Source organism: Convolutriloba macropyga, chromosome 9, assembly GCF_964194025.1.
Source record: "Convolutriloba macropyga chromosome 9, txConMacr16.3, whole genome shotgun sequence".
Taxonomy (NCBI): domain Eukaryota; kingdom Metazoa; phylum Xenacoelomorpha; order Acoela; family Convolutidae; genus Convolutriloba; species Convolutriloba macropyga.
In genome coordinates this window covers 38,214-63,567 of record NC_134476.1, presented here as the reverse complement: position 1 = coordinate 63,567, position 25,354 = coordinate 38,214, and the positions used below count along the sequence as shown (strand labels likewise).

At 35.8% G+C, this 25,354-nt stretch overlaps 1 protein-coding gene across 1 annotated transcript; it reads left to right on the top strand.

The window, feature by feature from the left end:
* Positions 1–1,097: 1,097 nt before the first annotated feature.
* LOC142345911 (uncharacterized) lies at positions 1,098–25,066 on the top strand (the record flags this gene model as incomplete). The annotated part of the gene is made up of 4 exons (XM_075398361.1): positions 1,098–1,178; positions 4,139–4,227; positions 24,026–24,289; positions 24,699–25,066. Coding segments are annotated over exons 2-4 (710 nt in total), but the record flags the coding sequence as incomplete, so codon positions are not given.
* Positions 25,067–25,354: the final 288 nt, after the last annotated feature.

Sequence of the window (25,354 nt, the reverse complement as noted above, 5' to 3'; positions counted from 1 at the left end):
CCTAGGGGTTACTATCCAACTGCTCGGATTGAAAAACTCCGTTAAGACTCCGACAGAGTCGCCCGCTCCGCCGTCGTACGCACGTCGTCTGGATAGCTTGTCCGCCCACTCGTTAACCTTGTACAGATCCTCCCTACTTTTTCTTCCCTTACCGCGTAAATGAACAATCTATTTAAAGCGCTATTTAAACAAAGCGAGAAATCTATTCAATCTATCCAGCGAGAAAGGATTACGTAATTTCGTAACCATATAAGCCTTATATCCGTTCTTTTATACGTTGAGAGCTCACAAAAAGTTCGTTTAACACAACTTTCGTTGAGCCTACTAATATACTAAATCGATTGCGCTCTTTTTAGACTTAATATGTTTATGTTTCAAAAACGTATCGGTTACCGATCTGAGCCGAACATCGGCTCAGACAATTACCTGCTAAAAAAGATCAAGCTAGATTTGCCTGTAAGTAATCGATGCTTTTTGGCCTTAATACGTTATTGAATACAGTTGGCTTTATCTTGCTTAACTATATGAATTGAAAGCTATCGATTGTGCGTTTTGAACGCCTTTATTCAAACCATTATAATTATTTTCAAAACCAATATAATTATTTTCAAAACCATTATCTGCGTAAAAATATTCATTCATACATGCACGCAGCCCATATCACAGGCGATTAGACAAATGAAAACTTCAAAAAGTATATACAGTTTTGTTAAAACGGCATGAATATAAGCTCCAAAATAAGTGCTTTTTTAAGAGAGCTTTGTTGAGCTCAGAAATTTATTAAGTCAAACTAAAGTAGAATCTCACAAAAAAAAACTTTTTGGTTCTGTATTCAATAAAATTAATCGAGCTATTTGCCTCGTCGCTTCATCAATTTTTGGAAGGAAAAGTGCTACGAGTTTAAACCACAATGGGCATCAATTATCTCTTTAATTAACTCAGGCTTATTTTAAAATACATTCATTTTTCATCTATTTGTTATCTTTTATCTATTATCTTATTTAAAAACTATCTGTTTCTAAAATTGATCTGACTGCTATTGTATTTAGTCTTCTCTACTCAAGTTACAATTGATAATTGTCTTTTATAGAATTTCCAAAAAAATTATCTGAATTCAGAATCATTCGTATTTAAATATTCGTTTAATTTAATAATATTACATCTTCAAAAACAACAAGGTATATGAAATGAAAACTACATAATTGACCGTTATTTTCATCCATTAGTAAGCAACAATAGATTTAAAGAATCGAAACGTAAAATTTCTGCAAAAGTTTTTAATATCAGAAAAGAGAGTTAACCAAATAAGATTACAAACCTGAGTAGATAATTAAAAGCTACCTGTACCCTTATTGTATAGCCAAAATTAATTATTGCGCAACAAAAACTAAATTAAACGAGAATGGTTTTGAATGAAAAAATTAATTTCTAATAAAACTATGCTCAGTAGAAACCCTAAAGCGGCTAAATTCAATATAAACCTCAAAAATAAAAAAATTTACTCTGAGCTCAAACGCTTTCTATATTGACTCAATTAATTGCATTCCACTAGAAATATATCTCACAAAGTAGAGCAAAAACTACAACTAATTTATACAGTCCTGTAGCAACAAGAAATACTGGATGTACACCTCCAACCAATCAGAGACTGAGAAGACACTAATCTCTTATATAAAGCGCATGGTTCACTAACTCTAGTCAGTATGTTAGATTAGATACACTATGCGTAACCGTACTTAACTCCAAGTGCGTATCAGTGCTGGGCCAGTGTAAATGCAATTCCTCATCATTACTGAATCATAGACTGATTCAAGTCACTTTTTGACTTACCAGACTTGCATTCATCCTGATTTTACAATGGCATCCTGATTTTTTACTTGTCAGACTGACACCCGTTCTGTTTTTTTTACTCAAAAAACTATCAAAATTAACCGGGTAAACGTCAAAAATAGCCAGCAAAAAAACCGTCAAAAATAGCCGAAAAAAATATCAAAAATAGTCGAAAGAAAACGTGAAAAAATGCCAGGGAAGCGTCAAAAATAGCCAACAAAAACGTCAAAAATTGCCGGATAAACCTCTGACTATCTTCAGGTCGAGACATTACAACAATCTGAAAGGTAAATTTTGTGAAATTCCGGCCAAAAAGGGGCTCAAAAGGATGAAAAAGGGGCCAGAACATCTGAAATACCCTCAATTGGTCCAAATTTGAGCAGAACAGACTCTCCCGGGGTGCTATCTTACTGTTTGCCAACCCTGTCATCATTTCATAGCACCCGGAAAAGCGAGCAACCCGAAAATGTGAAAATCGTGGCACGTTATAAAACTTTCACGTGAATTTTTTGAAAACTTAATTTGGACTTGGGAATCACTTGCGAAGTGTATTTCAAGTCCGATATGACCAATACACTTGATATTGTACTGAATCAGTACTGATTTCTGAAGAAAGACTTGCATTTATACTGGTCCAGTACTGAAACACACTTGGAATTCGGTACGGTAATACATTTGACTCCGGTGCTGTACTGTATTACCACCGTATTAATAGAAGTTTATCTTCTGTGTTTCACTGAGTCGGTTAGTCTGAGAGATATGCGCGAGCCTGCTTCGCGCGCAGAAATAAGAGCCCTACCTCTTTATACTTTAAGGCTGTAAAAGGAGCCCCCTTGGGTGTGCCTCGGTCCGTAAGTAAGTGAAATCAGAAAAAGGAATAAAATCATTCTATGTGAGGTTGCCAAGTTCGACAAATGGCGTGCACTGTTTAGAAATGGAAAATAAAATCTTCATTTGTATTCTCTGAAAAATTGACTATGCTTGTAAGGTTCACATAATCCCCGACTTTTTCCCTGACCTAGAAAGCAGTTTGGTCTTTCAACAGAATTTCCAACTTTATTCTGTGTCCATGTATGAAATATCAATACCAAAGGGGTTCGATTAGTCCGACTAGTCTTACACTGCCACAGATGTGACAAAGCTAACATCGGAGTAATTTCAATCAAATTGCAACCCGCCGATCTTGAGTTGAGTTTGCGAATACACATCTACAGATACGTTCTACACGCAACCTTTCAGTAACATAAACTCCAGAAACCACCTCTGAATTTGGGTCCACTTGGCAACCTCACATAGAATGATTTTATTTATTTTTCTGATTTCACTTACTTAGGGACCGAGGCACACCCAAGGCGGGCTTATTTTACAGCCTTAAAGTATATAGAGGTAGGGCACTTATTTCTGCGCGCGAAGCAGGCTTGCCTATATCTCTCAGACTAACCGACTCAGTAAAACACAGAAGATAAACTTCTATTAATACGGTGGTAATACAGTACAGCACCGGAGTCGAGTGTATACCCGTACCGAATTCCAAGTGTGTTTCAGTACTGGACCAGTATAAATGCATGTCTTTCTTCAAAAATCAGTACTGATTCAGTACAATATCAAGTGTATTGTTCATATCGGACTTGAAATACACTTGGCAAGTGATTCCCAAGTCTAAATTAAGTTTTCAAAAAATTCATGTGAAAGTTTTATAACGTGCCACGATTTTCACATTTCCGGGGTGCTCACTTTTCCGGGTGCTATTAAATGATGACAGGGTAGGCAAACAGTAAGATAGCACCCCGGGAGAGTCTGTTCTGCTCAAATTTGGACCAATTGATGGTATTTCAGATGTTCTGGGCCGTTTTTCAGCCTTTTGAGCCCCTTTTTGTCCGGAATTTCACAAAATTTACCTTTCAGATTGTTGTAATGTCTCAACTCGAAGATAGTCAGACATTTCTCCGGCAATTTTTGACGTTTTTGTTGGCTATTTTTGACGTTTCCCTGGCTTTTTTGACGTTTCTCTCGGTTAGTTTTTGACGTTTTTTCTGGCTATTTTTGACGTTTACCCGGCTATTTTTGACAATCTGTTGTTGGCGATTGGCGAGGAACTATTTTTTTTTTCAATTCTGGTTTTCTCAGTAGGTGTTATAGCAGTTTAACTAATTAGGTTTTTCAGATTTGAACCGACTTCTCTATCGGAAAAAAAATGAAGACAAGGGTTTTTGTCATGTTTACCGACTAGATTGGAGAGGGTGGATAGGAGTGGGATGGGGGGGCTTTAATGGGAAATACCTGATGACTGACCATTGTTATAATTTAGGTGCAGACGAAATGGAAACATTCAAAACCACACTTGATGGGAAAAAACTGAGCAAAGGTTCATCACATTGGCCAATGCATACAAATCAAGTACACAAGTCCTGCTCTTCCAATTGGATATAAGATTATCTCCAGTGAGCTGCTCTTTGTTGTCCTCTCAAAATTGCAAATCATACCATTCCCTTTTGAAAAAAAATTAACAGAAATCAAACTTTATTATCTATTCCAAATCGAACATTAGTAATGTGTGAAGGGGGTAAGGGGGCACATATAAACATATATTATTTAGAAATTTTTTTTATGAAATATCGATTAAAATTAATAAAAAAAAGATTGTAAGGATTGTCGATTTACTACAGCTGGGGCCCCTTCAACCATTACTAACCCTGTCTACAATCATCAGTCCAATTCAACATTTTTTCTACTCGTACATTTCAAATTAACCGTTGAAAAGCTCTACTGATCATTTGCCTGTATATTGAAAACAATTTTGACTAAATAAAGCAAAAAAAAATGTGAAAATGGGAACGTTCTCTAAAATAATAATTGGAGACCATTGTTTGCAAGTGGGTGACCCGGTTTTTCACCCTATTTCTACCGGGGCCCTGCAACTTGACAGAACATACCTGCAATCTCGAAAGCTAATTGCCAAGATGAGCTCCAAGAGGGATTAAATGACACGGTGAAATGGTTTCCGATCACGATATGCGGGTTTAAAGGAATTAGAGGAGAAGAGAAGTAGAGCCGTACAAATGTTACGGTTTTATATGATACTTCGTCGGCTACGATTGTCGAGCATGCAGTTTGTCATAATACGTCAACATAAAAAACAAAGTCAACAGATTGTTCGAAAAGACAAACTATTTTTAAACTGGCTACGAAAAACGCAGACAGCCGATCAAAATGACGATAGTTTTTTTAATGCAATTCTTTTATGCATAGAAAACAACGAATAGAAACACGCCATTGCTCAATAAAATTCTGACTATTCAAAAAAGCACAAAAAACATCTCCAATCCTTAAACAACCATAACAAAAATAAGAAAAGTTGTAATTATCTTTTAAAATTCAACAAAATATTGATTGGTAACAAATGATCTGTATTTAATTTGTAATGAAAAATACTCCAGAGCGTTGGGATTAGATTCAATTACAAGTAAAATTTAAAACAAAAATTCCTAAATTATCTTTAAAACCCGAAAATTAGTTGAAAACCCTTCAAAGTAGCAAATGCCTTCAAAATAAACCAAAAAATGGAACAATAGTCTAAAATAAATTTTAGTCACAGACAGAGAGATATCGAAAAAAATTCCTTCGATTAGCGTTTTTTTCACGCCTACGTTTCTTTCTTTTTTCTCAGCTCTTCGATTTTATTCACCAAAACAACTTTTCATTCGCTATTCGCTCCCCGATCTTCCGGTTTTCTGGCTCAATCATTTATCAAAAAAGAATAGCCGGAAGAACTCCGCAAGCAATTCGAAGTACAAATTCAGCATTAAATATATAATGAGCTGTCTATTTAGTTAGACCAATCTTTTTGAAACACTAAAAGAAGTAAAACAAAATGAGAAAATAAGAAGTGAAAGCAAAAAATGCTCTTCCAAAATTCTCTAATTCATCTGAAGAACTAATCCACAACTTTTTCGAGGTAGACAATTTTTATTCGTTTTTGCTCAATCCTTCAACCGAGAAATACATAGCGTCCATAAACAAAAGCATAAAAAACAAATTGTGAAAAGTTATATTACAATTGTATCATCTATTTCATTAAAAGGACTGTTTTTAACCTATAAGTGTTTTCTGGTAGTGGCAGGACATAAAAGCAACTATAGAAACATTTGTATAGCTATGCAAAATGCTGCTTTGAAAGAACTGCACGCGATAAACAATTCAGTCGATCAATAGAAAAAAATTGTTACATCTACTTCTCTCGCCCCCTCTCATAAAAAACATCAAGTTTCACCAAAAAAACTCTCTACGTTTCAGAAATTTTGCCTAAACACAGTGTTTTCACATATTTCATTTCCTGATTTAAGTACACTGCAACAAATTTACCGATCAACCAAAGGGGCTCTACAAATACTCCTCTTCGACTCGTAAAAAACAGCGCTCTACTACAATTCAAATTCTTTGCATTGTAGGGCAGATTTAGAGCGGAATAATAGCCGACTGAGAAGATGGGGGCGGCTAGTAATCAAAACATCAATAAAATCAATCAATGATGAAATCGACATTTCACGACCTAGTAAGGTCAGAGAGCAGTCAATGTGTTCTTTCATTGGCTTCAATAAAAAAATAATTGGCTGAAACATATTTTGAGTGAACGCCACAAAAATCCTCTGAACTTTTTTCAGTTGAGCTGAATTTCAAAACGCGCAGTAAAGATTTGAACTTCATTAACAAGATAGATTATTGTCAGTTACTCGAACATTTAGAGCAAAAAAGGGTTCCCAGGAAAACAAAACGGAGTAATGTCGAACAAACTGCTCGGGAATAAGGGCGAGTGGATGGCTTTGTCTTTCCCTAGCTGAAAATGTTCGTGGTGTAATAATTGATACTGGTTAAAAGGAGCGGGCAAAAATTGTGGTGGTGGTTGTGGTCCGACCAAAAAAGTTTCAAAAATGCACTTGAGGCAATGCTTCCTCAAGAGCTTCGTTGAGCTGCAAATTTAACGCCGAAAAAGTTTTCTAGAGAGATGCACAATAAACGAATAGCGCCGGTCTTAGAAAAAATTGAAGCAAAATTTTAACTAAAAAAATGACACTCAATTAAAACATTTGCTTCAAACTTAGAACGATATCCGTCCGTACGCAAGAGGTGGTCGTTTTAAACTTTAGCAATTTCTTATAGCAAAATTTAAACAAGTACAAAAACCAAAACCAGACATTTTATAGTTCACTAATGTTTTTCTTTTCTTCCTTAGGTTTGAGAACAGTTGACTGATTATATAATTGAATAACAATATAGAACGAAAAAAAGAATCAGCAATAACATGAAGCGTTAACAGCACATAATTGTTTTAACTTTGTCGGTGCAAAGAAAGCTAATGACAAGGACAATAAAAATTTTACACTGAAAGTCAGAAGATTTCAAAATATTAACAAGCTCAAAAAACATAAGCCGACTCACATTGGAAAAAGATTGTTTTGAACGACAAACGCGGTAATTTAATTCACGGGCTGTTGCTTAGATATTTTTTCTCTGAGAGTGCGAAAATAGCGAACTAAAGCGGGATTCGAAACCCTACTTCCTGCGTACAATTGCAGTCACCTCGGCAAAGTCCTTAACAACTAGGCCATCAAATTCTTCTGATATTCTATATAACAGTCATTGGATCTATCTAAGAACTTTATTTTGGAGTTTGTGCAAATGAACTCACTCAAAGAAGAGATGTAAGGGCATAAAATGTCTTCTAAAAAGAAAGATATGATTCAAGAAGGAAACTGCAAAAACAGTCAAAACAAAAAATCTGCAAAAGAGCACTTAAATACCACAAACAAAAATCTAAACAAAAGTATTTGAAAGATACAAAAATGATTCTAATGAAGTGGTGGGCCATACATACACTCATAAAGTCATACATCCACTGTACTGTCTTGACCCAATGGTACAGAATAAAACAAATTTTTATAAGACAGACAATTTTGAGTTCTGACCTGCACTTCTTTCCAGGCTTTTCTGATGCAATTTAAGTTTTTCAAAATTTTGTTGAAATCACCCTTCTCTCAGTTGCGAATTGATTACCTGATTTAACTAGTAAATAAGGAGGAATGAAAAAAAACTCGTAAAAAACAATGGTTATTCTCATTAGAACAGTAGGTGACAATCTTTTTGCATTCGGTTACTGAATAGAAACTTAAATTATTGTAAAATGAACGAAAGCTTAGCTCATTACAGAAATGTTGATCAAAGTTTCAGTTCTCCAAAAAAGATGTTTTACAAAACTGTTTTGCCAGCGATTTCTAGTAGAGGGTTTATTTCAACAAGGTTTATCCTCATGGAAAAATAAATTGAATAAGCCCCATCAAATAATTAATTTGTTTTTTTTAATATGTTCCGGAAAAAATCTAAAAATTGTTCAATTGGTACAAAGTTTTTACTGGATTAATAATTTAGCATAAATTGCTAATTCGGATACTGGCCTCATTCAGTTATTATTGACTAATTTATAGACTAATTATAGACACAAAACTACATGATGATTCCTCCTTACCTCTTGATTGACTTCCAAAGAAAATCAAATTGAACGATTCTCAACGTCTACTCTCCAAGATGTAAAACCGACATCTATTTTCTAAGTTTTCTTCATTTTTTTTAAAGTGCTTCCTTTGTTTTGGATTCCATTTGGTTTTTTGGACTTTTGCTCTGAGTTTCTTGTCTGGTCAGTTAACTGTTGGTACTAAAAAGAATGAATTGTAAAGTGCAAAAAGCTTAGAGTTAGTTCTTATCTAGGTTGCTAGTCTCTAAGTACACAGTTCAATAAAACTGCTATAGCAACTTCTTCCTTTGAAGATCACTTTTCATTCATTCTGACATCATTTTTCCTGATCCAGCGCCTACTAAACCATTGGGTTCGGCCTCATTGAATTTAGTGCAACTAGAAGCAGAACCTTACTTCTCCAGTCTTTTCCAAGCAAATGGATCGAAGTCAGATAGTTATGATCAGTGAACCCAGGCTTTCCAAAAAAGTAAATTTGGGCTCAAACAATCTGAAATTTTTGTTATGAGTTTGCCGTCTCCGTTTCTCTTGAAAGACCATATGAAAAGTCACTAAAAGGTTAGAAATCAAATTTTTGTGTATTTCAGCAACCAAGATATTTACAAAAATTTTTACAAAATATGTCTGCTCTGATTTAATAATTAAAAGTGAACATTATGATTTTTTTCCGAAATGGATGACTAAATCGCATTTGTACTTAAAGGACATTTACGATTGTTATCAACGGTCACCGTCAGCCTCTCCACAACTGTTATTTAGGTGTTCTCTTTTTCACAATCAAAATTATTTTGGTTGCATTGATGTGCTGTTTTTTTAAGATCTGTTCACACAATTGTTGGCTTTTTCACGTCATTTTGAATTCAATTAAAAGTAGTAATTTCAATCATTCCAGGAAAATAATGAGCAATAAAGCGAGCACGTAACAGGCCTGAATATTTTCAAACACCATTAAAGAGGAGTGGGAAGTAGGTATTTGAAAAAATTTTTGAGCTTTCAAATGTGAGCTTTACTCGTGTGTCAATTTGACAGCTGTCTAGGATTCAGTATGTCTTCTCTTAGGTGCTGCTAATTTAATACATTTGTTTTCTAATAGCGCCTTTTTGCAATTGATTCATTTCACTGACGGTCAACTAATGCTTTTCTACACTTAGACTATTGGTGTCATAACTTGTTGTTGAAAACTTGATTTATGTTATTATTTCTGTTGTCTTATCAGCTCGTATCTTTAATTGCAGTATCAGCGATTGCTAATGAGGTTTAATTGAACATAAATGGATTGTTTGAGTTTTCTGCTATTGGCTTTCATGAGTTGGAAACTATGTATTCAAAATATATTTTAGCGATATTTTTGTTTTTGACAGTATTTGTTGTTTTTTTTTGTTATCTAATTATTTACTCTCCTTCGCAAAAAGTCTTAAAGGATGCTTTAAGAAATTTTGTTTCAGATATAAATCTTTCAATGCAAAGTTAATTCTTCCGAAAGCTCAAGAAATTTTATTGCTCTATTTGATTTCTAACCTCTGAGTCTCCATAATAAAAAATTTAATCAGTCGCTCAGAAAACCTAAATAATGGAACTAGTTGTCTCAGTTTTTAACTTTTTTACTTATGCGCTTTTCATTTTCAATAAAGTTTAACGACACTTTGATTCTTATTTGTAATTTATTGCTTGTATTGCTGCTTTTTTACTTTAAACTCTCAAAAAAGAAAATTTCCTCGGTTGTAAATGAGTATTAGATGAATCTATTTACTCGCTTGAGTTCATAGCAGACGATTCTATCTTTTTGAAGGGAGCTTTTTTTAAAAAAAATGTCTGAATTGTATTTTTTGTGGTCTTGTCTCTAAATCTCAAAAACAACACTAAGGTTTTGTTGGCCTTCAAGTGCGGCGCATTTTTCTCCTACGAAAGGGGTCCAAAATTTCAGCTTAATTTTCAATTCGATAGGATAGCAATGGTTTTTAAATGTTCTAAATTGAATTTGTTGATTTTGCCTTCAGTTGTAGCTTTAGTGTCCTTTTTCAGTAATTAGAACGGCTAAAAGTGTTTTATGACTCTCAATTTTTTAACGAAATTTTGTGGTTAGTGGTTTGACCACAATTCAGGAGGTTGTCTTAGTTTGGCGCAACTGTTTTTCAAAATTTCTCATCTTGGGAACTTTTCATTACTTTTTGCAACATTTGGTTTGTCTGTCGATGATTCCCACAAGGTTGTCGCATTATGCACTCATTCTAAAGAGGCATAGTGCCAGTATTTTCCGACCGACAATTTCAGAAGAAAAAGTTAGTTGTCTTTAAGATTTCTCAAAACAATAAAATATTGAAAAAAAAATATAATAGTTTTTAGACTTTTTTGTTAATCTTTGCGCCTATGAGGTCAGGAGCTTTGTTGACAATCGTTGATGTTGCTGTAAGAAATTTAAACACCATTCATTTCAGTTCCTCCTGTTAATGCTTTAAATTTTGGTTCTTGTATTAATTTCATTCGTCTGGTTGTACATCAGGACTGGTCTTGCAATGCTGTTTCACTTCGTCGATTAAAATTTTTTGTAGACTTTCTTAACTCAAAGCTCCTTCAATACATTGCGTGAATTTTTTTCTAATTCTCTCGGCATATTTTTTTTCTATTTCCTTTTCTCATTAAAGCGCAGTTGCAATCATTAAACAGCAGTTGCAATCTAAAGCAACAGATCAGTCTAAAATGAACGTATGCAATCTAAAATGCAACCTAAAATGTGATCCAAATTGATCCGAGTCATAAAGAACGAAGTCAAAAATAGAACACGTACAAACCCATGGAGTCCAATTACAGATGCCCGCTTTTTGAAACTTGTTCTTAAAAGGCAAACTTACCATCTCGAAAGCTGATTGGTAGTGATAACAGCATTTTTACTCTCTCAATAATAAACATGAGTTTCTCCAAAATTGAAATGACACCATATTAGTTAGCACTTTAATTGTGGTTCAGCCAAAAAAAATCCATTTTTCTTTTACTTTGATCCTAATCAGGGTTAGGTTAATCAATGACAGCCATTTTCCGGCAATCTTTCGAGCATGTTTGAATTCTTTTTTTTTGTTGAAATTCTGCTTTAAATGTTTCGTCTGGTCTGTTGCATTTTTTACTCACAAAAGCACGGACAGTTAAATGAACAATCTTGGAACTAGTTTTTAGCTATAATGCTAGTGTACAAGTACACAGTTCGACAAAACTGCAAGAGAGTTTATAACATTTGAAGGTCACTTTTCGGTTTTTCTGGCAATCATTTTTTTTATTAAACTCCGCCTCCATTGAAACTATCTGAACCATTAGAAATAATGCAAACTAGAACCAAAACCGAAGCGCCAACAGTCTGTACCAAGCGAATGGCCCGAAGTGAAAAGATTATTATCAATGACCTCAAACTTTTCTAAAAATTTTTTTGTGAGATGAGATAGAACGTTTTGGCCTGAGTGTTTTCTTTTTATGCCGGTCTATTCAAATTAAAACAAAGATGCGGTCACCTGCCACTTTTCCACTCAACCAGAGGGAAAAGGGAGCTGGAGTTTGAAATTTCGTTAGACAAAATTTGAATGCGAGAGTTCAGAAATGTCATTGCAACGACGTATAAGCAATAGACGTTAAACTGAATCTCGATTATTAAATTCCCATTTACATTACAAGCATTTCTATGCCATCGAAAGCTGTCAAAAAAGGTCTGTTAATGTGCTGAACAATAATGTAATTTTGGAATCAAACGCAACAAACGTTTTCTGTGGAGACTTCAATATCAACTTTAAACCAGAGTGGTAAAATGCGCCAATTGTTGAAAATTATGAACAATAACTATCTCCTCCTTTTTTAAAAAGGACACGGCCCTATCGAAAAGAATAGCCTCTAAATCAAGCTTGAATGTTCTTTTCTGTAACAAAAATGCAATTGTTTATATGTGTCACTTTTTCACATCAGAACATTGTTCTGTTGCTATGACGGTCAATAACTAAAAAAAAACGCAAAAAATCACTGAAGAATTTTCATGTAGAAATTGGGAAAATTTTGAAAGTCCGTTTTTAGCAGAAAAATTAATCTTATTCCTAAACCATGATATCTCAAGAGTGAGGAGAGAGGACACAAATTTCAAATTAAAAGAAAATTTTGTTTTTTCAAATTATATTAAAAAATAAACACTACGGAGCTAGTCAAGTCAAATTAAACAACCAAAAATGTTCAAACGGTGTTGAAAACCAACAAAAAATGGAAGAAAAACCTGCAAAAAAGAACAAGCTACATGAGCACAGTTTTACAATGACGACACACAGCTCACTTTGAAAAAAGCAACAGCAGAGAAAGAAATTAAATTTACTAATAAAAAAAGAATGAAAATATTCTATCAAAATCAGATTGAAAAATATGCGTCGAAGTCAAGATGAAGTTTTTTCCTGCTCGTGAAAGCTCCAAGTAAAAACGCTTTAAAAAATAAAAGAGTATTTAGCTGACACTGATTTTAACAGATATAACAATTCTTTTGCCACAATATCCGAACGAACATACTATGTATCTCAAGAAAACGAATGAACCGGTGTTTTTAATACCCTAATACACTCTGAGTCAAAATACAGAGACTGTATGGATATTAACCTTTAATTGTCTTTTTAAAAAACAATCGACTTGTCTTTCAGTAAAACTTTAATATTTTACCAAGGGATCTTTTCCTGATTGTCTCATAGTTATAGCATTCCGCAAAAATGGATTTTTGTCTGATTCAAACAATTATTGTCTGCTTTCTTTTTTACCTACAATTGGAAACGTTCTCCAAAAATCTTCCTTTCAACCGCTTTAAATGTTTTCAACAGATTTAATGTTAAACAGTTTCGATTTCGAAGGCACAGAAATGTAGTTGACGTAATCATTACACTTGTTCAGTTCAATAAAGTGGCTTCTATCTTGAGAAAACTGACAGGATCTTATTGGACTTACGAAAAGCTTTTGATATTGTTGACAGATGCATTTTATTAACAAAGTGTCTTAATTACGAGTCAGAGGTGCAATATAGAAATTGAACGAATACCTCGAAAGTTATTGTTAAATTAATATTATTCACTGTTAGTGACCTTGAATGGCAAAAGTTTTTATCGAATGTTTCTTGCAGCAGCTTGTTTTTTAGTCAGTAATGCGTTGCAACTGGGATGTTAAACGGCCCGGGGGTTAACAGCTGGGAACTGGCCTACCAACTTGTCTGCTTGATTAGAGTTTGCTTATTTTGTCACTACCTGTACCTTAGCTCCAGAGCATATCAGAAAAGGAACAGAGTAAAATAAAAAAAAACTCTGAGAGCTGGATCAAATTCTGATCAGGTCACTTTTTACGCTTGACAGAGTAGCTCCAGATTAGAAGTATGCGGTTACCCTTGCCAGGAGAGCTCCCACTGTAGCCCTATTCGGGGCTCTCCTTGACAGAGCTGGGCCCAGAGTAGGCCTACTCTGGGACAGCTCTTGACAGAGCAGGCCTACTCTGGGACAACTCTTGAGAGAGCTGGCTCAGAGCAGGCTTGCTCTGGGACAACCCCTGACAGAGCTGTCTCAGAGCAGGCCAACTCTGGGTCAACTCTAGAGAGAGCTGGCCCAGAGCAGGCCTGCTCTGGGACAACCCCTGACAGAGCTGGCTCAGAGCAGGTGTACTCTGGGACAATTCTTGACATAGCTGGCTCAGAGCAGGCCTACTCTGGGGCAACTCTTGAGAGAGCTGGTTCAGACGAGGCCTAACCTTGGACAAATCTTGACAGAACTGTCTCAGAGCAGGCCTACTCTGGGACAACTCTTGACCGAGCTGGCTTAAAGGAGGCCTACTATGAAACTACTAGTAAGAGAAAGATCCCAGAGTACGACTACAATTCCTAGAATAGCTTGTCCGAGGAACTGTTTTACTAGGTCAACCTCCGAAAAAAGATACAACGGTTTACTTTTTTTAAAGATCCCTTAGTGGAGAATTTTTCTAGGACTTCTTTATAATGTAGCTTTTAGAATAGTTTCAGAAAAAAAAGGAATATTTTGGACTAGTTTTCGAAAAAGAAAAGATTTAGACTTGACATTTATCCAAAATCCCTTACAGGTCAGCTGGATTCTTTCTTGTCCTATAATTGTTCCTTTAATTTTGCAGTCAACTTCTTTGAATTCTTTTGCTTCATAAAAACATAATGGGTGCTATGTTTACCTAGAAATTCTCAATTCATTAGAAAATGAAAATGAATCAGCAATTGGACAAAATTACTAAATTCGGAAAAGATATTTCAACTCTTCATAACTTCAACATTTGAAATTTTGGCCTTTTCCGGCAATATCAGCTGATCAACTTGTCTGCTGGATTAGAGTTTGCTTATTTTGTCACTACCTGTACCTTAGCTCCAGAGCATATCAGAAAAGGAACAGAGTAAAATTTAAAAAACTCTCAGAGCTGGATCAAATTCTGATCAAGTCACTTTTTACGCTTGACAGATTAGCTCCAGGTTAGAAGTATGCGGTTACCTTTGCCAGGAGAGCTCCCACTGTAGCCCTATTCGGGGCTATCCTTGACAGAGCTGGGCCCAAAGTAGGCCTACTCTGGGACAACTCATGACAGAGCAGGTCTACTCTGGGACAACTCTTGAGAGAGCTGGCTCAGAGCAGGCCTGCTCTGGGACAACCCCTGACAGAGCTGTCTCAGAGCAGGCCAACTCTGGGGCAACTCTAGAGAGAGCTGGCTCAGATTAGGCCTGCTCTGGGACAACCCCTGACAGAGCTGGCTCAGAGCAGGCGTACTCTGGGACAATTCTTGACAAAGCTGGCTCAGAGCAGGCCTACTCTGGGGCAACTCTTGAGAGAGCTGGTTCAGACGAGGCCTAACCTTGGACAAATCTTGACAGAGCTGTCTCAGAGCAGGCCTACTCTGGGACAACTCTTGACAGAGCTGGCTTAAAGGAGGCCTACTATGAAACTACTAGTAAGAGAAAGATCCCAGAGTACGACTACAATTCCTAGAATAGCTTGTCCGAGGAACTGTTTTACTAGGTCAACCTCCAAAAAAAGTTACAACGGTTTACTTTTTTTAAAGATCCCTTAGTGGAGAATTTTTCTAGGACTACTTTGTGATGTAGCTTTTAGAATAGTTTCAGAAATAAAGGAATATTTAGGACTAGTTTTCGAAAAAGAAAAGATTTAGACTTGACATTTATCCAAAATCCCTTACAGGTCAGCTGGATTCTTTCTTGTCCTATAATTGTTCCTTTAATTTTGCAGTCAACTTCTTTGAAGTCTTTTGCTTCATAAAAACATAATGGGTGCTATGTTTACCTAGAAATTTTCAATTCATTAAAAAATGAAAATGAATCAGCAATTGGACAAAATTACTAAATTCGGAAAAGATATTTCAACTCTTCATATCTTCAACATTTGAAATTTTGGCCTTTTCCGGCAATATCAGCTAATCAACTTGTCTGCTGGATTAGAGTTTGGTTATTTTGTCACTACTTGGACCTTACCTCCAGAGCAGATCAGAAAAGGAACAGAGTAAATTCAAGGAAACTCTCAGAGCTGGATCAAATTCTGATCAAGTCACTTTTTACGCTTGACAGAGTAGCTCCAGGTTAGAAGTATGCAGTTACCCTTGCCAGGAGAGCTCCCAGTGTAGCCCTATTTGGGGATATCCTTGACAGAGCTGGGCCCAGAGTAGGCCTACTCTGGGACAACTCTTGACAGAGCAGGCCTACTCTGGGACAACTTTTGACAGAACTTGCTAAGAGCAGGCCTGCTCTGGGAAAACTCTTGACAGAGCGGGCTCAGAGCAGGCTAACTCTGGGGCAAGCCTTGAGAGAGCTGGCTCAGAGCAGGCCTGCTCTGGGACAACCCTTGACAGTGCTGGCTCAGAGTAGGGCTACTCTGGGACATTTTTTGACAGAGCTGGCTCAAGAGCAGGCCTTCTCTGGGACAATTCTTGACACAGCTGGCTCAGAGCAGGCCTACTCACTCTGGGGCAACTCTTGAGAGAGCTGGCTCAGAGGAGGCCTATCATTGGATAACTCTTGACAGAGCTGGCTCAGAGCAGGCCTACTCTGGGACAACTCTTGACAGAGCTGGCTTAAAGGAAGCTTACTATGAAACTTCTAGTTAGAGAAAGATCCCAGATTACGACTAAAATTTTTAGAATAGCCTGTTCGGGGATCTTTTTTACTAGGTCAACCTTCGAAAAAAACTTACAACGGTTAACTATTTTTAAAGATCCTAAATTGGAGTTTTTTTCTAGGACTTCTTTGTGATATAGCTTTTAGAATATTTTCAGAGAAAAAAGAATATTTTGGACTAGTTTTCAAAAAAAAAAACAAAAGATTTAGACTTGAAATTCATCCAATATCCCTTCCAGGTCAATTGGATTCTTTCTTGTTCTATAATTGTTCTTTTAATGTTGCAGCATAGAAACATAATATGTGCTATGTTTACCTCGTTTATTCTCAAATAATTAAAAAATGAAAGTAGAACAGCATTTGGACAAAATTACTAAATTCGGAAAAGATATTTCAACTCTTCATAACTTCAACATTTGAAATTTTGGCCTATTCCGGCAACTTCAGCCAATCTTCGTCGGTTTTTGGTGAATTTTTGCATATTTGGCTGTTTTTGGCGGTTTGAGGCTATTTTCAGCACTTTCCGGCAACTTTGGCAATTTTCGGCAACTTTTGGCAATTTTTAGCAATTTTTGGCTATTCGGCGACCTCCGGAGATTTCCGACGACTTCCGTCTCGTCCTCTTTCTTCCAGCGACATCGCCATTCATGAGGTCTCCCTCAACTTCCGCCCTCTTCTCCGAACCGCCACCCACATTCATCGACGGCAGCTCAGAGTGGAAAAAAGTGAGTGGAAGATGGCAGAGTTGGAGAGAAGTTGGACGATGTTGTGCAGATGTGCGGATCCATCTAGAGTCTGATGGATTTGATCAGAACCAAAGGGGTCCAATTTAAAGAAAATGCTGGTTCACTTAGGAAGAACATTTGATTAAAATGATTATTATTATGGAAAACTGTCTAATCTTTTCAGATCCCTTTACTAAAAATGTTTCAGTTCATTAAATAACAAGTTTAAAGTTTTTTAAACTTTACCTACATATTTAATCTGAACTGTACATTGCCTCTCTACAATTTTCATTTTGTTTTTATGTCTATTAGCTTAAATTGACAAAGTTTTCTAATAGTTAACTCTATGACGTGTATTAGAAGACTAAAACACAGATTTTGCGTGAAGGTTGGTCGAAAAATTTTTCAATCTCTTTTTTTGTCTTCCAAATTAACTGCACAACACAAAACTTATTGAGAATCATCTTAAAATTCAAATTATGCGTAATCAGTCATTCAACATAAGGTAGTTTCTTATACTTCGAACAAATTGTTGTATTACATGAGATTATGATATCATATTTTTTGCAAAATACACTTTAGTACCAATCATTACTAAAACGTACGCTCAGTAAGTTCTTAACCAAATTTTTGGACTGGTGTTTTTATTTTTGTGTCATTTCTGCGTTATTGAACACAAAACTGGAATTTTTTTACACGCCCAAACGAATTTCGGAAAAACTATTGCAACTGTTCATGACGTTTGTTGCATGAGCGAATTGTGAAAACTTCAAATTTCACATTTTACTCTTATGGTTTGCACTTACATTTTCTTGTATTTAAAATAGTTAAACCGATACAAAATTTCGAACGTAAGAATACGATTTAACTAAAAAGGCAAAAAAGTATGACGTTTTACATCAAGGTTTGAAACGCTAAAAGAATTCTCAAATCTGCACATCCCTCAATCAGGACATTTAACGATTCGAATACACTAATTTGATCTACAAGAATTAGAACTAAATAATTTCCGCTAAGGGATCATTTTATGGTGCAGGTTACAAGTTACATGTTTCGTATCTGCTTTTTTTCATCTGTTTTTACCTGCCTAATTATCGTCCTGGGGTTGCAAATTGTTTGCAAGCCGTATTTTCGTTCACTTCAGTAAAAAAATAGCTAATTTTTTTTCTTATTGAAATCCGTGAATCTCCAAAAAAGATGAAAATCTAAGCCAACTAAATACATAAATTACTGAGTGTTTAGTTCCAAACTGTGTTAAGTTATTGTCAAAGTCTCATTATTCGACGAAAAATTCGAGGTCAATTTAGTTTGATCAGAGGCAGTTTCGAGCGCACAATAGTCTGATCTGGAGTGACTTTCTAGCGCACAATATTCTGATCAGAAATGATTTCGAGCACACAGTCGTTTGGACATTAATATGGTTTTGGTCTGGGCCATGGTCACACAATTGTCTGGACTGTCTGATTTCTTGATCATTGTCTAAATTTGGTCTGATCAAAGGCCATTTCAGTCTGGCAAGGTCTGATCAGATACAGTTTCGAGCGCACATGCTGCTTTGAGCGCACTTTAATTTCATCAGTAGACACTTTTTCCAGGGATGGTCTGATCAGGGGTTACTTACGGATAGCACCTCAACCTGGGACCCGCTCACATTTTAGCCCGGGCGGTTGTACTCTGCTATAAGTTTTATTCTGTGCCTGATAGAGTATACCTACTCTGTGATCAACTCTGTAAAGACAGAATCCAGAGTAGACCTACTCTGTGTTCTATTATGTCAAGGCAACTTCCAGAGTAGACCTACATATATAATTATATACAATTACTGTTATGGGAGGCTTGTTCAATGATATTTCTTGAAAATGCACATGATAACGCGAAACTTTGAACAGGCCAAAGTCAGGCTAAAGTCATCATTCCATTCTACCTGGGTTATTTGTCAAGGAAAAATCTGGTGAGTGCGTTTTTTCATTATTTCTTTTTGACAGGGGACCACAACCTGAGAGATTTCAAGACAACTTATACCAGAGGATATTCTATATGAAGATGTTCTGATTTATAAAGATGATGGCAATCAAAAAGCAGAAAAAAAAGTAATTTAAGTCACTCAGCCACTTTGCAAGGCAAAAATATTTGTAGATTTCATCAAGTAAGCTTCTTCTAAAACAGCAGATTGCCGTGTAGCAACACATGCTTTGCAGTTGAGGCTATTAACGGCCCGGGCGAACAAAAGACAACACTGAAAATTAGAGTAGTTATCGCAAAAATTAGTTATTTGTTACACAAAGCTCTTTGTCGCCGGAAGGTTGACATCAATTTTTGCATGTCATTGTATGTAATTGAAGTTGCTATGGGTGTCAGGTGTTTCTTCACTTGAAGAGACGCATTGCTGACAGATAAATGTCTGGATCTCACTGTGACTAGTGTCTGTGTTTTTCAAGTCCCCGGGGATGAGAGTTGTGTTAAAATATGCCGACGTTTTTGCATGCCATTGCATTTAAGGGATCACTTTTGGTTGTCATATGGGTTTCACAGGAAGGGTCTGATTTTTGACAAGTAAATCTGTGGTTTTCTCTCTAGCAGCAGATGAGTAATATAATTTCGCACCCTGGAGCACAGATAAACAAATGCATTTAGTTGAAGATGGCATGGGGGTGTCAGAGGTTTGTTCACTTGAAAAAGCGCTATTTTTGACAGATTTTTCTGTTGTTTTTCCCATAACTGGCGTCTTCGTAAATTATGTCCCTGTGGGCAAAATTTGTGTGTAAAAATTTTTGACAAAAAATTGCATGTCATTGCATTTAAATGAGCATTGTTCAGTGTCATATGTTTTATCACATGGAGGGCTCAATTGCGTTAACAGATACTTGTGTTGTTTTTCCTGTGGCTATTTTCTGAGTAACATAAATCCCTGTGGCGGATAGCTATTAATAATTGGATAGTGATTGACATCAGATTTTACATTTCTTGGCATTTAAGTGAGCATCTTCTCAGCTGCGGAGTCTATTTCAGACGAATTGGCACAGTTTTGCCAGACTTATGTGCTGTGTTCCCTGAGGCTTTCGTCTCAGTGATACATGACAAAACCCCTTGACACGCATTGTGTTGCAAATTAAGAGATGCTTGGCGAATTAAATGATCAGTTCACTACGAAACCTTCTCCAATTACAGGTTGACTAAAAATTGTAGACATTTTGTGGATCTAAATAAAGTAAGTTTCAACTCTTTGATTATCATATGAGCAAAGCTGTTGATATAAAGCGTCATTTCCAATTCAAATATTATTTTGTCTGACGAATAGTATCAACATAGCAGTTTTTCAAGAGTGGTTGTTTTCTTTTTGTTTTGTTGTTGTTCGATGGATGCAAATGGAAGTTGCAAAAGTTTAAAGAACTACAAACTTAGATGTTTTGTTCCCAACAAAAATGTCTCAAAATTTTAAAGACTCTCTCAATGTCAAATTTTTGTACTCTTTATAGCTAATTAGCTAACATCTAATCTGGTACACAGTAAAAACGAAGAATAACATGTGTACAATGGTTGACAAAGTACAAAGTATTTCATATTCAAAGCTATCAAAAAAGCTATTTAAGATTTCCCTTTTTAGATTTACTATTGGCCAAACTCTTTTTGCAAACTGTTTGCCCAAAAAATTCTGTAATGTTTTTACTTCAATTATGGTGATAGAATTGTAAAATGTTTCTTTCTTCTGTTAGATGGTTCCGCTTAAAAAACAACAAGTCTTTATTGCAAGAATTTTTGACGCGACTTCAATAAGCTTTTCCAATTCATTCATTTATTCAATTTTCTTTCATGAAGAACTCTTTGAAGTTTGCCTCAAATTGTTTTCAACAGAAGCCACAAGAGCATATGATTGAAGCCAAAATCCGGAAATTTTATAAAATTTTGTTTAAGTTCTGATTTGCGCTATTAGATATGACGTAAGAGAAGTTATGTCACATAAATCTTGTGAATAAAGAGCCTTGTTTTTTTACGCAAATGAAATATCTGCAATTCTACTATAAAAATATTTAAATCGTTTCAAACTTTCTCTTTCCATTGAAGGTCTTTCACATTTCTTTTAAAAAGATTTGTTTTCAATTTCTTTTCAAAGAGTAGTCGTCAACTTTCAGAAATCTACAGTTGAAGAGATTTGCTATTTCCCTAGAATTTTCAACAGTTCTTTTATCAGTCCCTTATTAATTTTTTCTTTTTGGTTTCTGGTTTCGATAAGGTTTTCCCATACTTTTTACTCTTGTTTTTTGAACGAATCTGTATTTTCTGGTCAGAATGATAACTTAGGTTTGTCTCTTCGTAAATACCAATTTTTGTATTGGGAAGCAACTAATAATGACTTGTTATGAGTTTTTTTTAAAACAATCAAACACAGATACTGGATCTTCTATATTGTAGAATGTTTATCAGGATAAATGTGATGAATAGCTTTGAAAAACTGTTTGAGAACAATTTGACTTATCAGTCTTTTTACCGGTAAACACTTTCTCCTATCGTTTCAGTCAGTTTGGGACAAATCGCAAACTGATCTGTTCCGACGTTTGATTCAGAATATGATATTGCTCTCTTTCTGTCTCTCTCTCTCTCTATCTATCTATCTATCTATCTCTATCTCTCTCTCTCTCTCTCTCTCTCTCTCTCTCTATCTCGCTCTCTATCTACATATCTATCTATCTCTAAGCTCGAATAACCAGCAATGAAGCAATCAATACGACATTGGCCAATTTTTTATCTGAGCGCTAGCTTTTTGCAAGATTGTTAATTGTAAAGCAATAAAAAAAAGAATAAAGAATAAAAGAGCTAAAGACTCTAAAAAGGGGCTAACGATCTGTGGTTTTTCTCTAAGCCAAAAACGAAGGTGTTTTTCGAAGTGGCCTTGCTTTCAATTACAAGTGTCTTGGATTCAATGCTAAACTTTTTTGAAGTTTAAAATATTCATGAATAAAAAAAAGGTATTGAAAACTTTAGGAAGTCGAAAATTGACCTCTTCGCCTTTTTTTGCTGTGCTTGTCATTTTTTACTTTACAATCTGCGCGGATATGTGTAAATGATTGGGAATCAAATTTCACAGATGTGCGTTCTGCGCGGAAACATATAAATAACTCGGAGTCCCATTCCCACAGATCGTGGGTATCCTCTGCTATCAGCCTGGTCTCCCTAAGCCCGTAGATAGTTTTTGCCCTCAGAAAAGTTGATTGAATGCGTTGCGATCTTAAATAATGCTACGGCGGCTTAGATGACAAAATTTAATGTTCTTTTGAACTCAAATAATAAAGTGGTAAATTTCTTACTGGCAAGGTGTCGCTGGGCCTGGGTTTTTCTCAATATTTGTGGAGAGTTCCAGTAGTTTTCTAATTTTCCATGCTTAGGATATTCCTTTTTGGGAATATATATATATATATATATATATATATATATATATATATATATATATATATATATATATATATATTACAACCAGATAAAAAACCTATCTCGCAGAGAAAATCGGCTTTTTTGCGGTTCGAAGAACTACGGCTGAGAGCTTTTAATTGTTTAGCCAAAAAATCATTATCATCAAAATTACATCGTTGGAGTTTCTCTGATTGTGAATTTTACTGTCTAAACAAAAACCGGGGAGAAAAATTTTTGGCGCATAAATTTGGTTGTACACTCATTTATCCCTTCTTCCTTATTTGCAAGTTTTTGGCAGACTTTCCATTTTCTAATATTCTCTCGAACTCATGTGTTCGGAATTTAAAAATGTTATCCAATTCAGAATCCAAGTCAGAATCTGCACCTCTGTGTCCTGGTCAATTAAAAGCATATTCATAGAAATTATTAACAAAATTAAGGCAGGTTCAGCGCGTCTAACAGAAGAACATAGCTGGCAAATTGCCAGAAAATAGCCGCCATAGCTTCATAGATCTGTAGTCTCAAAAAGAAAGTAAAAAAGACAGACCAAAAAAGGGACTTTTTCTTTATATTAAGGGCTGAGATGTTAAATTAAGAATCTGTATAACTTATTGCTGTTTCTATTAGTTGCTCTTAAATAACGTTCAATTAGAATGACACACATTAATTTGACCTTATCTCTTTGCATTAAAGCAAAGAAAAGTCAATTTCAGAATGAGGAAATCATTTTTGAGAGTGAGGTAAGTCAAGTGTGACCAAAAATTTAATCACGCGAATGAACAAAAAATTTGCTCCACTGAGAGTGAAAAAGGACGTCACACAAGCAATTTAAATGAAATTGCATGAATGAATGAACAAAAAGCAAATTTGAAATGATTGTGACGTCATATGGTCGTAACAAAAATCTGGACGACGAAATATATAAAAAAACCAAGAGAAGGCCAATAATAGCCTCAGCTATCGCTTCGCGGCTATTAATAAATAAGTATAAATTTTCAAACAATAGGAAATATTTCTACGAAATTACTCTGATCCATCGGATGGATCGTTGGCAACCATGAATTTGCCATTACTAGAGGATGGGATAAACTTTTCTATGACTCATCGATTGACTTTTTGACGATGCTCAGAATTTCCTCTGACCAGACATGGATTGATGAAAATAAGCTCATCCAGCGATAAAAATCGACCGCAGTTGATACCGTGTGGGTACCACTGTAGGTATTAAAGATGACAATTGTCGCATGAACGAACAGAATGTGGGTGCTAATATCCTTTCCTGAAAATAACTAGTCAACCAAATACGTTTCAAAATATTGATAGCTTTTACTTGTCAGGGCAGGCTGATTTTTTAGCTTCCCGGCTCCGTTAAAGCAAAATAAGTAAAACGGTGGAGATATGTACACTTTTTAGCAGGTTCTTCGACTGGAATCGCTCCAAGGAAACGAAGCAATGTTTCAACTGCTGATTCTGTTTGCGTGTATTTTGTTGTCAGTCATCTCGGAGGCTGAGGGAGGCCAATGTGAAGAGAACTCCACTTTGGTGAATCTGGGTGGGGGGTCAAGTCGCTGCTTCGGTCTTTTGCTTCAGCAGGGACTGGTCAGTCGCAACGAGGCTTTAAGACAATGTCGATCTCACTTCAGAGATCCGTCGCTTCCCCAATCAATCTCGACAAAAGTAGGTCATCACCCACACAAACATCCCTTGTTTTACACTAAAACAGTAATTTTAAATAGGAATTGATGGGCCTGCATCATAAACTTCAACGTCAACTTTTCCCAAAAGCTTTTCAATCTTGGGTTGAGGTTCTACTCAAAAATATCAGAGAAAATAAAACGAAATTTTAATGATGAAATGATGAGTTTCAGTGGTTTAAGTACTTGGTTAACCAAGTAAGATAAGATTCAATACGATTCATCGGCCGCTAATTTAATCACGGGAACACTTTTTCGACCAAAATTAGTTCAAGCACCAGGTGTGATAAAATCAGGGTTAAGAAAGGCATTAGAAGACATTAGTTGGAACGGAATGGAAATTGAGAAACAGTGTCAAAATTAATCAATTGTCATTATATTTGTTCAAAAAGGCTGAACTGAACAAACTACTGGAGTATGCAATTTCGGCTGGACTTCCTTTAAACAACCAGTCCGGATTTTGGACAATGTACTTCAGAACTCGAAGGGCTCCAATGCCGCTGGATGGGCCTTTGACCCAAAGCAGCATTGACACGAGGCGAAATCGATCCCGTTTCATATATATATCATCGAGTTTTGCGACAATGCCAGAAAGTCTCTGGCGCAATGAAACCCAGCCTGGAAACGCTCTAGACGAGAGGGACGAGCAATGCACTGCCCAGAGTCGACCCGGAAGACAGCCAGAGTACCTGGGCATCGACGACTATGAATGCAATGGAAAAACATTGCATTACATCCTCTGTGAGGTTGAATTCGTACGGTAATAATTTGGATTTCAACCCGGGTCGAGATATCAGCGCAATTTTTTTTAAATGCACTCAATCCTCTAAAATTAAGTAAAAAACGCGCTGATGGCATTCAATAGCGCTCAAGTTTTGAAAAAGAGCTGAAAATATTAAATTTCAGCGCATCTTCAACAAAACTATCTAGAATAATTTCAACGCAAGTTCGGCATATTTCTGACATAATTTTCAGCGTTCTTGTCAGTTCGTTTTCACATTAAGTTTCAGCACATTTGATACAGCTTAGCGGTTTCAGTTCAATATAT